A 12,907-nucleotide genomic window follows, 5' to 3' on the forward strand; every position below is an offset into this window, starting at 1 on the left:
ACATTTCTAAAATTTGTACACTGTACATTTCACTATTATTATACACTCTAGGCATTCCTAGATTATACCATCTCAATCTCTAACATCTTTCTTTCTGATTTCATTTATGTCCCCAGCCCTCCTCCCTCTATCATTCTCACATCCAGCTTCATTCAGTGTTTTAACATAATTATATTACAGTTAGGCAGTATTGTGCTGTCCATTTCTGAGTTTTTGTATCCAGTCCTGTTGCACAGTCTGTATCCCTTTAGCTCCAATTACCCAATGAATCTAAATTTAATCAAGCTTTTAAAGTTCTCTACCAGTTTATAGGCAATATATGAGTCAGGGAAACAAGTTAATAGACACCACAAAGAAGCAAACTGCCAAATTCTGTAGGACAAAAAGGCCTTAAATGAATTGCCTTAAAAAGAGGGGGAGGCAGAGTTATGGGTAAAAGATTCTAAAGACCCTTAAGAATCACCAAAGATAACCAAGTGTAATCAGTGGATCCTGATTCAAACAAACCAACTTTAAAAGGCATTTTTAGGTAATTGGGGGGCATTTTAATATTGTCCAGTATCAGTTTATAGGGATTACTGCTAATTTTGCTGGGTACTATAATGGCATTCTGGTTTTATTTTTTAAAAGTCCTAACCTGTTAGAGATAATTAAGTAGTTTGAAAATTTACAGGTCAAATGGTATGACAGATTTAGAACATTCCAGAAAAGAAAATAGGTAGGACAAAATAATAATAATAATAATGAAAAATGTTGACAATTATTGAAGGTGGGTGATGGACATCTGTGGATGCCTTTTACCATTTGTACCAACTTTTGCATCTGATTGAATTTTCTACTAAAAGGTGGGATGTTCCACTAAAAAGTAAAGCACAGAGCAAAACTCTAGGCTCTGCTGCTGAGAGAAATTTCAGCAAGTTAGGAGAATGCCTTATCCTATTTGGTCTTATTAAAGTGTCCTTGAAAGTGTTATTTCTAAAAAGCAGTCTTGTAAGCTACCTAGAACACAGAAGTTGTTGCTGTGCCTGGAAAAACTACTCTGTACCCTCTAAAAAAGTCTGTAAGTTTGACTAGTGGTCCGTTTTAATGTGTTGTTCTGTTAACATTCGGATTTTCTGGAAGAAATATTTAGAAATTTTCTTTGTTATTCTAGAAGATTAACAAACCTCTGTCTTCTCCCACATATATGTGGAAAAGAAAAGTTATGAGTCAGTTGGACGTATTTGAGCAAAGTTTGAGAGTTCTGACTCAACTTAATCAACAGCATACTATGTTCCCTGGCCACAGTGACTGAGTTGGGTTGGGCAACCAAGGGGAAGGAATCTTGTGATTTTAGGGCTAAGGAGTAATGGGAAAAAAGATCTTTCCGAACAGGGAAAAGGCTTGAGAAGATGCAGACTCTGCAGTCTTCAGTTCCACGGCAGAGCTGTTTTGAGCATAAAGCCAACTCAGAGGAAACAAGTCCAAGAGATGGAGAGAGAGAAGCTCAGTCTGGGTAACACTGTTTGAAATCCCAGGTCAAGCCAGGCTTGAAGTTCTGAATTTTTCGGTAACACGAACTAACAAATTTCCTTTTCTGCTTTTAGCAGATGACAAGTTGAGTCTCCAAATCCAGTCTCCACATATTCTTTGGTAATTGCATCCTGGCAGGACACATGCCATCCAGGTAGAAATGAGAGTTCTCCACCTCCTTTGCAGAAGAATGTAGCCAAGTGACTAATTTCCCATTACTGGAATGTGGGTGCAAGAGAAACTTGCTTAAAGGAAAATGCCTCACCCTCCACTTCTACTCTTTCCCCTCCCCACTGGCTGGAATATAGATGCGGTGTAAGGGTGTGATCCAGTTCTGATCACACAAATGAGATCAACATCTAGGGCCTAGGGGATGGTCTAGCATGAAAATGAAGGCCCTGGGTTCCTTCTCTTGGGCTTTAGGAGAATGAGAAGTCATATCTAAGTCATTCTCTTGGGGTGTTACAGCATCTAAGCCTGAATCCTAACCCACATAGGGCTGAGGAGAGCTGGGAAGGGGGAGGATCTGAGATTTGTGGAGACAGTCTGGAAGGAGGCAATGAGGAGACACAGGAGGATGGGACGGAAAGAGGAGACTGCAGGATGGGGTCGCCAGGGAGAAAACCACATGGTTAAAGAATAAGAACGAGGATGCCTGAGGTTCAAATTGAAGTTATTTCCATCCCTATGATGTAAACCCCTTCTCTAACCTCTAAATCTCTTCAGCCAAATCCACATTCACACACTCCCCATAAATGTGTATAGGTCAGGAAGGTTTGAAAAAATTGAGAAATGTCTGGATAGACTTGGCCCAGAATGAACTGGGACATAATCTGCCAGGTGAAAAATTCACCAGAATGAATTCAGAACCAGCGGAGACCAGGAGGGCATCAACCTATGGAGTTCAGAGAAATCAAGGGTGGGGCTTTTGTCTTGTTGGGAGGGTTTAAAGCAATCTGATGGAGGTTCTAAGATACAAAACTGTTATCTTGGACACAATTAACAGCCAGCATTTTCTCTCCCATCTTGTGGCAAAACTATCCTGATTTTATTCTGGGAAACAACTGTTCCTCTGACACCTGTCTAAGCTGCCCCCCTCCTCAGGATAGAGCACATGAGCTGCACTAAACCAGCTGGCATATGACATCAGCCCAGAAACGTTAACCCAAGCAGGACGAATCGAGGTCATGGAAATAAAGTTGAGGATTTTTTTCTTTTTAAAAGCTATTTGGAAAACAGATGCTCCCTTACTCTGGCCTGGGAGTTAGAATGACAGGAACCGCTTGAGAATGGAGCTAATTTGAAGAGGTGGAGTTAAAGCTGGAGTCCTCACTAGAGTCCTGAATCAAGCCAGGCCTGAAGCCCTAATGGGTGTCTGGAGTTTGTAATTTCATATACTTATTAAATCTTCTTTTCCACTCAAGGCAACCTGGGCTGGAATTCTGCCTACAGCTGCACTAGCTCAAATGTGTTCCTTTATCAAAACCTAAGGTCCCTTAAGACACTTCCTCTCCAAACTGGGAAATCATCATAATTATATAGGTTCACAATGCCTAACTTGAAACCTAATTTAAATCCTTAGGGCCAGATGTCTATTTCAATTCAGTATTTCCCAGAGTTTAGAAGGTAATTTGGCACGTATGTATCATACATTATAGAATCCCTCATTTGGGTCTGGGGCAATACCCCGTAATCAAACTCATTAATATTTCTTCAGAGGAGCATCCGATTATTGACACTAAATGGGATACACAGAGAATACCAACAGCTCTTGTTAGTTCAGCTCAAGGTTTCCAACAAATGAGTTTTGGCCCCAAACTTGCAAACACATATGCAGTTTTCAAAGCTTTTTGGTTTTCAGAATTAAAAATGGTGGACCCTTAAATAATAATAGCTATCACTCACCTATACTCACTCTGTGTCAGGCTGAATGACTTATCTTATCCTCATAATGATTCCTTGACATAGACCGAAATATTATTCTTATTTTATAGATGAGGAATCTGAGGCCTAGCTAGGTGAAGTGACTTGCTGAGGGTCACACAACCAGGATGTGGCAGAACCAGGGTTTTAACCCAGTTGTTTAGCTGTAAAGTCTTGTGTCTTTTCTCCATGCTATCTGTCTGTCATTGGGGCTGGTGTGTCTTTGGGGGCCCCTCTTGCAGCCCCAGGCTCCTACCCAGCATTCTTTGAAAGGCCCCAGTCCATGGCCTGCCCTGTACCACTCACCTCTATAAGAGACAAATCCTTGAAGCTGGTGTCAGTCAGCAAGATGGACTTCTCATTGGGTATGCCACCCAGGATGAGCACGGGTGTCTGGTCCACAGTGTACCACAGAGGCCGTGATGGGGCATTAAAAAAGTACTGGGATACCAGATGAAAGAGCTGCCAGGAAAGGGGCAGGGGGCTGCCTGGAGGTGGGTATGCAGCCAGGAAGTAACCATGTGCAGTTTTTATCATCTCACCTCTTTTGCTCAATACTCCCACCCCTACACCCCACACTGCCACGGTCTATCTCATTCAGGGCAAAAGCCAAAGTTTTCACCCTGGCCCCATCACCTTCCTGACTTCATCCTCCACTACTCTCTCCCTCACTCACTCTGTCCCAGCCACATGGGCCTCCTCACTGCTTCTCAGACTTACCAGGTACATTCCCACCCCAGGGCCTTTCCACTCAATGTTCCCTCTGTCTGGAATGCTCTTCCCACAGAATCCACATGATTCCCTCTCTCACCTCCTTCAAGACTTTACTCCAACCTTCTCAATTAGGCCTTTTTTGATCATCAAACATAAGCCATTAAACATCTTCCTGCACAGACCCAGTCCCTAACATCCTGTTCAATCTCTCTCTAGAGCATGCAACTCTCTCCAACCTATTATGGGAATGTACCAGATTTTCATGTTTACTGGTTTGGTATCTTTTTCTGTCACTAGAAGGTTAACTCTATGAAGGCAGGGATTTGAATAAGTTCACTACTGTGTTCCCCACACAGCCACGATGTGTGCTCAGTAAGTGTCTGCAGAATGAATGATGAATTAATGCACGTGATAAAGAATATGTATGCAAGAGTCAGCAGACAGTTTCAAGTCCCTGGTCTACGAATATGTGCTCAGAGACTGTGGGCCAACAGCTCCATCCCTCTGGGGCCTCAGTTTTCTTCTTTCAAATGACTATGGGAAAGTATCTCCTCTCATAGGGCCATCTGGGCACTGGTTAAAGCACTTCACCTGTGGCCTGGCACAAACTAAGCCCTCTGTAAGTGGGATCTTCTGCTTGCTTTGGGAGTCACCGAGGCTCCAGACCCAGGGTTCAGACTATTGTCTTCAGCCCAGGGCTTCCACTTTCCCACTGCCCTTTCCCACAAGCCCCTCACCTCACTCCCTACAGTGAACTGGATTGTGTTGTCTTGCTCTCTCTTCAGGAAGCCATTGATGTTCATCTGAAACCTGGCAATGGGGGCAGGGCAGGCACAAGTGAGGGTCTCAGTGTCAGAATCTTCTGCCATGGCTCATAGCTCCCTGCCTCCTCTTCCCCTCACTTTCATTTCCCCCTGGTTTCTCTGGGGATCTGGTGGTCAGGAAGTCCCTCCTAGAGTCTACCCTCAGTCCTGGGCACAGGAATGGGTACCTTTGCTTGGGGATGAGAGGCCCCAAGCCATTGCTGCTGACATCCACATGCATGACCACGCTGCCGTTCTTGATGGGCATGGGTGTGTACCAGCTCATGACACAAAGCTCCTCACTGCCACAGGACTCTGCTAGTAGGCAGGGGGTACTAAGGCCACTGGAGGGACTCTCCCACACCCATTCTAGGCCAAGGGCCCCACAGGGGCCCCAGTGTGGTTCAGCCTAGACCCTAGAACTGGAGAGCCTCTCTGGATTCTCCTCCAGGTCATGGGCCCCATGGAGTCTCCCCACATCCTCTCCCAGTTATGGAACATGTTGAGGCCCCTAGCACTCCCCACCCCACACCCCTGCCAGGTTGTGGCCCTTCCAGCATGCCCCTTCCCACCCCACGCCCCAGGCCCACCTTTGCTGCGGAAGGGGGCTGCCTCCATCTGGATCTGCAACTGCTCTATCTTCCAGTGGCGGAAGTTGACTGGGGACTGGAAGGTGACCAGCACCACGGGCTTTAGCCCTGTCAGGTGGCCCTTGCGGACCAGGGCCTCAGAGGGCTGTGGGCGAGATTGTCCCACAGGTGTGTCCTTAATACAGCTGCTGGGTCCTCCCTGGTTGGGTGGGGGGAGAGACTACCAAGGGACAGTCAAGAGTACATAGTCTAGGACCGGGCTGGGCTGGGGGCTGGGCCAGGCTAGAAGAAGGCAGCGGGGCTAAGGGATGAAGTGGGAGTCAGGGAGGGCTTCCTGGAGGAGGTGAGTCCAAAGCCAGGGTCTTCAGTTAGAATTTTTATGTAGGAATGCAAGGGGGGCGGGGAACAGCAGCATGACATGAGCAAAACTATGAAGGTGAGAATAAACCTGGCCAATTCCCTCAATCTGGAGATTCCTAGTCCTACACTTGAGGTAGGCTTCTACCCTCCCTGAAGAAATCAGACTCTCAGTCACCCCATCAGATAGAGATCAGCCAGGTGCTAGGCCTGGTGCCAGGGAGTAGACAGTTAGACAGGGAAGAGGGTGAGGGGGCAGCCAGGGCACCCTCTCTGTAATGCCTGGATCCCAGCTGGGCTAGAAGGGGCTTAGAGTGGAGAAGGTTGGAGGGAAGGAGAAGAGTGTTCAGGGGCTCTACAAGGGCATAAGCTAAGGCTGCAGGAATCCCCAAGAAATGGTAATACTCAGGAATATGGAGGGCTATGGGGCCAGGACTGGGAATTGAACAGGTCTGACTTCCTTTGCACAGCTCTTCACCCTAAGGGAGACCCTGACTAAGGTCCTTCCACTCCTGTGGACCCTGCCCATCTCCAGCCTACTTCTGGGTCCCCAATCACAGGGGAGCAGGTGCTGGTGGGCCAGGGCATCCTCCCTGTCAGGGTGACAATGGATGCTACCATGCTGGTCCTCGTCTCCTGCCTGGATATTGTGGCAGCCTCCTCATTGTTTCTCTGCTCCGGCCTCTGTCCTCCAACATGGCAGGAGGGAGCCTGTGAACACCTGAGTCAGATCACGCCCTCTGCTCAGACCTTCTCACTCAGGGGGAAACCCAAGTCTTCACCATAGACCACAAGGCCCTAAAATCTGCCTCTAACCCTTTTGTTGCTCAGATGTGGTCCCCCTCTCTCTAAGCCCAACTCTGCAAGTGAAATTACTGCCCTCCCCCCATGGGGACATGACATCCAGGGGTGAGAGTGTCCCTGGAGGCATGGGAGATGACTCCCAGAGATGAGCCTGGCCCAGGCACAGTGGGAACAACAATGCCATCCTGACCAGAAGGTGGAAAAGAAGTGTAACAAATAAGGTATCAGTGGCCTAGAGAGTTCAAATGGAGTTGAGAGGCTACTCTGGACATTGCTACTTATCATAGTTTGCCAAACCCCAATCAAAACCATTCCTAAAAAAACATCTAGGGTTTTATAGAAGATTCTACAAAGGTTCTGTGCACTAGAGTAACTTTTAGGAAACCTACAACATTCAGGTGTGTCCCTGGATCAGATAAATCCTTAAATGCAGAGTGGCAGCCTCTCCAGAACAACTAGTTTCATCCCTCTATCCCACATTATTGATAACCCCTTACAACCTTTAGATCGGACACACCCCAAATATCCCTAAAGAGTGGAAGAAAGATCAAAGGTGATAGTGGAGTTATACAGAGAAGGTAGGGTTTAACAAATGAGTATGAGTGATGAATTATTATACTGATAATTCTTTTAGTCTCCAGTATCTTAGAACAGCTAAAAGTAAAAACCTAGAACTGTGAAATCATAACCCATATCAAATTCTGAAATCTGTTCTACAATTAATTGTTGCTATGTGCTTTGAAATTTATTGTTTTTTTGTATATATGTTATTTTACCACACTTTTGCAGACAAGGAAAGAAGGCCCTTTGCCCAGGGTCACACTCTACTAAGTGGTAACTAACAATCACCGAGCTCTTACTATGAACTGGGCACTCAACACACATATTTAATTATCTAATCCTCACTTAGTCATTTAATCCCATAACAACCCTCTGAAGTACGTATAATTATCATACCCTTGTTAAAGGTGAGGAAACTATGGCATAGAGAGATTAACTAATTTGCCCAAGATCATACAGCTATTATGTGGCAGAACTGGGACTTGAACTCAAGCAGGCTGGCTCCAGAGTCCAAAGGATTATCATGTTGTACTTCTTCCAAGCAAATGTTAGTCAGTAGCAGACCTACACCCAGGTCTGCAGGCTCCAGAACTCCAGAGTTCTAGACCACAATGCTCTACTGTCTCTTGAAAAGCTTATTTGTGCCAAAACAATCTTGCAAAAGAAGAACAAAATTAAAGGACTCACTTACCAATTTCAAAATTTATAACAAAGCTACAGTAATCAAGACAGTGCGGCACCAGCAAATGGATAGACTAAAGAAGAATGGAATAGGATTGAGTCCAGAAACAGACCCTTATATTTGGGGTCAACTGATTTTTCTTTCTCTCTCTCTTTTTTTTTTTTTTTGCATGGGCAGGCACCGGGAATCAAACCTGGGTCTCCAGCATGGCAGGCGAGATTCTGCCTGCTGAGCCACTGTGGCCTGCCCTGTAGTCAACTGATTTTTAACAAGCACAAGCAACAAAGGAAAAAATGAAAATGTTGGGCTTCATCAAAATTGGTGACTTCTATGCTATTTTACAGTAGTAGTCCAGAAACAGACCCTTACATTTGGGGTCAACTGATTTTTAACAAGCACAAGCAACAAAAGAAAAAATGAAAACTCTGGGCTTCATCAAAATTGGTGACTTCTGTGCTATTTTACAGCAGGAGAATTATATTTCAACAAAAAGAAAAATTTTGTGCTTCAAAGGACACCATAAAGAATGTGAAAAGAAAAAAAAAAAAAGAATGTGAAAAAATAACCCACAGAATGGGACAAGATATTTACAAATCATCCCTCATAAGGGACTAGTATCCAAAACATATAAAGAACAGCTACAATTCTATAACGAAAAGGCATAAAACCAGATTTTAAAATGGGTAAATAATTTGAATAGATTTCTACAAAAAAGATCTATAAATGGCTAATAAGCACATAAAAAAATGCTCAACATTATTCCCCAAAAGAGAAATGGAAAACAAAACCACAGTGAGGTACCACTTCACACACACTAAAATGGCTATGATCAAAATGACATATAATGACAAATGTTGACAAGGATGTGGAGGAAATTGAACCCTAATATGCAGCTGGTGGGGATGTAAAAAGGTGTTTAGAAAACAGTTTAGCAGTTCCTCAAAAAGTTAAACAGAGCTCCCACAGGACTCAGCAATTCCATTCGCAGTGTGTGTGTATGTCCAAGAGAATTGAAAACACATGCTCATACAAAGATTTCTGTGGGAACATTCATAGAATCGTAATTCACAATAGCCAAAAAGCACAAACAACCCAATATGCATCATTTGACAAACTGATAAACAAAATGTGGTACTGCCATCAATAGAATATTATACAGCCATAAAAAGGAATAAAGCGCTGATACTTGCTGCCACAAGGATGAACCTTGAAAACATTATGCTAAGTAAAAGAAGTCAGACACAAAAGGCACATATTGCATGTTTCCACTTACATGGCATGTCCAGAATAGGCAATTCCATAGAGACAGAAATAGATCAGTGATTTCCAGGGGGCTGGGGGGCAGAAAGGAATGGGTAGTGACTGGAAACAGACACAGGATTTATTTTATTGTGATAAAATATATACACCATCAAATTTGCCATTTTAACCATTTTTAAGTACACAATTCAGTGGCATTAGTAACATTTATGATGCTGTGCTACCATTACCATCAGCCATTACCAAACTTTTTCTCAAAACAGAAACTGTACCCAATAAGCAATAATTCCCAATTTGCTTTCCCCACCCACCCCTGCTCCTGGTAAACTCTAATCTACTTTCTGTCTATATGAATTTGCTTATTCTATATATTTCATATAAGTGGAATCATACAATATTTGTCATTTTGTCGATTTCACTTAGCATATGTTTTCAAGGTTCATCCTTGTTGTAGCATTATCAGGATTTTATTCGTTTTTATGGCTGAATAATATTCTGTTGTATCCATTCATCTATTGATGAATGGGTTTCCAACTTTTGGTTATTGTGAACGCTGCTATGGATAATTTGCATAATAAGTATCTGAGTCCCTGCTTTCAAGTCTCGGGGTTTCTTTTGACGGTGAGGAAAATATTCTGGAATTACTGGTGATGGCTGTGCACCTTTGTGAATATGCTAAAAAACAATGAGCTATACACTTTTAAATGGTGAATTTTATGGCATATGAATTGTATCTCAATTTTTTAAAATTTTGCAAAAAAAAAAAAAAAGGAGGCTTACTTGAGCATCCACTGTATGCCTGGTGAAATGTGAACTGTATATAAATGATCTTGAATCGTCACAACCCGTACGGGGTCGAATGGTGCCACCACTATTTAAAACAGTAGAGATGGCGCAACGGCGGCAACCACAGCTACGCCCACTCACCTCTCCTTCGCAAGAGTAGTTGATCTTCAGGTAATAAGGAAAGCCCAGGTATTTCTGTAGGGAGAGGTTGGGCGAATGTCCAGAGCCGCGGGCGCTCGGGTACCGGACCCGGGGTCCTGTTCGCTTAACCGGAGGCCCCTCACCTCGTCCGGGTCGATGGGCGCGTCCACCAGCATGCGGAACACTCTCTCCACTGCGTCCAGGGGCTCTTGCCTGAAGAAGCGGTCGCTGGCGCCGCTCTTGCCTACCGTCTCGAACTTGTTCAGGAAAACCTGCCAGATGCATTCCTCATCCTCGACAGCCCATAGTCTCCACGGCGCCAATACCAGCGCCAGCAGTGCCTGCAGCGCCCGCGCGACGTGAGGGCCCACAGGAGACATCGCGGGGCAGGACCCAACGCGGCTAGAACCCGGAGAACGCCGAGGTCAACGACAGAGCGCAAGACCGCGCGGTGGAGCCGCCTTCCGAGGCCACGCCTCGCCTCTGAGCTTCTCCCCGCCCCTGCAACGGCTCCTGGCCCCGCCCCTACTCTTGCTCCTAGTTCCGCCCCTGCTTCGGCTCCTGGCTCCACCCCTGCTCCTGGCCCCGCCCTTGCTCTTGCTCCTGGCCCCGCCCCTGCTCCAGGCCTCCCACTTGCCCTGGGTCTGGCACCTGTTTCTATTCCGGATCCCACCCCTACTGCTACTCCGAGCCCCGCCCCGACTGAGACTCCTGGCCACGCCCCAGCTCCTGCTTTTCGAATCCGCCTGTCTCCTAGCCTCGCCCCTGAACCTTGTTTCGCCCCTGCTCTTTGCTCCGCCCCTGCCTTTCTCCCCGCACCTGCTCTTCTCTGCGTCTCTGTTTCTTGTTGTGGGCGCGCCCCTCCTCTTTTCTCCACTCCTGCTCCTCCTTTTGGCCACGGTCCTAAACCGGCCTCTGGCTCCGCCCCTGCTTCTTGGCCCGCCCTCCCACTTCTCGTCGCCCCTCCCCTTCTTGTCTGGTAGCTTTCTCCTGACTCCCCCCGGCGCTGACGGGTCCCGCCCCTGGCCCCGCCCCTCCCGTGGTCCTCTTACCAGGCCTCTTCGGCCCGCCCCTTCTCTTGTCCCCGCCCCTGTCTCTCTCCTGGGGCTTGTTCCTCACTCTGCTTAGACTCCTTGCCCTTTTCCTGTTTCTCGACCCGCCCCTGTTTCTCGACCTGCCCCCGTTTCTCGACCCGCCCCTGCTCCTCGACCCGCCCCTTTCCGACTCGCCTTTTCCCCTCGTCCTCGGCCGGCTGTTCTTCTCGAGCCTGCCCCTCGCCCCGCCCCTTTCTCTGACCCAGTACCTTCTCCTCGCCCTGACCCTTCTGGCCATGGACCCTCTCCTCGCCTCCGGATCTTTCCGCGCCACCAGCCTTCTCCCCGTGAGACCTCTGTTCGCCTTTCGCTGTCTCCTCGCCTCGCACCGTCTCCTCGCTCTGCGCGGGCGCTGACTTCTCGGTCGGCACCTTTTCGATCCTCACCTTCCAGTGGAACGACGATCCCTTCTCGCCCCGCCCCCTTTCCTCTTCCCGCCTTTCCATGCCCTTGGCCCTGCCTGTCCTACGCCCCGCCTCTTCTAGCCCTGCCCGTACACATTGCGGTTTCTCCCTGCGCCCTTTCTCCTCCCTTCTCCAGTTTTTTCCCCCTTTTCTGCTCTGCCCCTATCTTCCTCCCCCTGCCCCTCTCAACCCCGCCCCCGCCCCCGCCCCCCGGGATGGCCCTAGGCACCTGCCTCTTCTCCCCGCCCGGCGGTACGAGTCACTTGGTTAAAACCGGTCAACCGTCACTTGGCCGCTCCAGTCCCGCCCTTCCTGCCAGGTCTCAAAATGGGCGCCCGCCCTTCCACAGCCGACTTCCACCCTGCCCGAGGCACGCCTGCGTCACGCACTTGTCTCCATGGTAACACCTCCCCCACAGATGTCAAGGACTTGGGACCCGAGGACTTAAACATTCAGGAGTGCCTGGCCTGGCCGGCAGAGGGTGCTAGAGACAGAGTCTTGAAGGCCAAGGAGCTCTTATTGGTTGTTCAGGCAGCAAGCCCCGCCCCTACTCCTCCTTCTGCCCAATCAGGCTTTTATATCAAAAGCTGGCATCCTACCTCTAGAACCTCTTGGGAGCGAATTAATCTGTCTGCGTTTTAACACTCCTCTGCAAAAGTGGAAAAAGGACCCGTCTAATAAATTGTGGGGATAAGGCAATAAGATAACACATGGAGAGCAAACATAGTAAACAAATAATATTCGTTTGTATTCTGGCTCCTGACATTTAAACGCGGTGGGTTTTTTACTTTACTCTAAAATAGTTTTTTTCAAGTTTTAGCATGCATTAGAATCATCAGACTTGTTAAAACATGTTCTTGGACTCCATCCATAGAACTTTGTAGTCAGTAGATCTGGGGTTCACATCTTGAAAACTTCTACTCTAAAACCTTCCACGACTCCTCAGGATCTTGGGAAAGTTTCCAGATACCTGCATAATCTCATCCCTATCATCCCTTCTCCCCATAGATCCCTTTAGTCTACAATGTGGACCCACTGAGCAGACTCGAATATCCTTGACCAGCTGTGTCCTCTCTGTTCTTCAGACCTGTATCCTCTGGAATGCTATTACGTACTTTGTCACCAGGCTGACCACTTTTCTTCCTTCAGGTCTTATCTGTGTTTTATGTCCAGCCCCCATCCCATCCTTGACCACTCCAGGCTGTAACTCAGTGAACTTGTCTTTCCTTCCCAGGAATGGCAAGCTCTGTGAGGGTGGGGCCCAGGGCTGTCAGTC

At 47.1% G+C, this 12,907-nt stretch overlaps 1 protein-coding gene and 1 long non-coding RNA gene across 11 annotated transcripts in view; one reads left to right on the forward strand and one right to left on the reverse strand.

Moving 5' to 3' along the window:
* CATSPERG (catsper channel auxiliary subunit gamma) overlaps nucleotides 1-12,061 on the reverse strand; it is a 31,710-nt gene extending 19,649 nt beyond the window's left edge. For 4 of the 10 annotated variants that reach the window (XM_077131977.1, XM_077131975.1, XM_077131978.1 and 1 more), the window contains exons 1-7: nucleotides 11,437-11,825; nucleotides 10,277-10,405; nucleotides 10,134-10,187; nucleotides 5,543-5,687; nucleotides 5,141-5,270; nucleotides 4,887-4,959; nucleotides 3,742-3,897 (exon numbers count right to left, since the gene is read on the reverse strand). In XM_077131977.1, coding sequence (XP_076988092.1) covers nucleotides 3,742-3,897; nucleotides 4,887-4,959; nucleotides 5,141-5,270; nucleotides 5,543-5,687; nucleotides 10,134-10,187; nucleotides 10,277-10,405; nucleotides 11,437-11,673 — 924 coding nt within the window. In that variant the 5' untranslated portion in view covers nucleotides 11,674-11,825. Of the gene's footprint in view, nucleotides 1-3,741; nucleotides 3,898-4,886; nucleotides 4,960-5,140; nucleotides 5,271-5,542; nucleotides 5,688-10,133; nucleotides 10,188-10,276; nucleotides 10,536-10,952; nucleotides 11,399-11,436; nucleotides 11,826-11,864 lie in introns of those variants that run through there. The other 6 variants (XM_077131976.1, XM_077131981.1, XM_077131982.1 and 3 more) reach the window with 6 other exon arrangements.
* The window catches only part of LOC143659250 (uncharacterized), a 34,343-nt gene that overhangs the window by 14,584 nt on the left and 6,852 nt on the right, over nucleotides 1-12,907 (forward strand). The window lies entirely within an intron of this gene.

This window comes from Tamandua tetradactyla, chromosome 16, assembly GCF_023851605.1.
Source record: "Tamandua tetradactyla isolate mTamTet1 chromosome 16, mTamTet1.pri, whole genome shotgun sequence".
In the NCBI taxonomy this organism is placed as follows: Eukaryota; Metazoa; Chordata; class Mammalia; order Pilosa; family Myrmecophagidae; genus Tamandua; species Tamandua tetradactyla.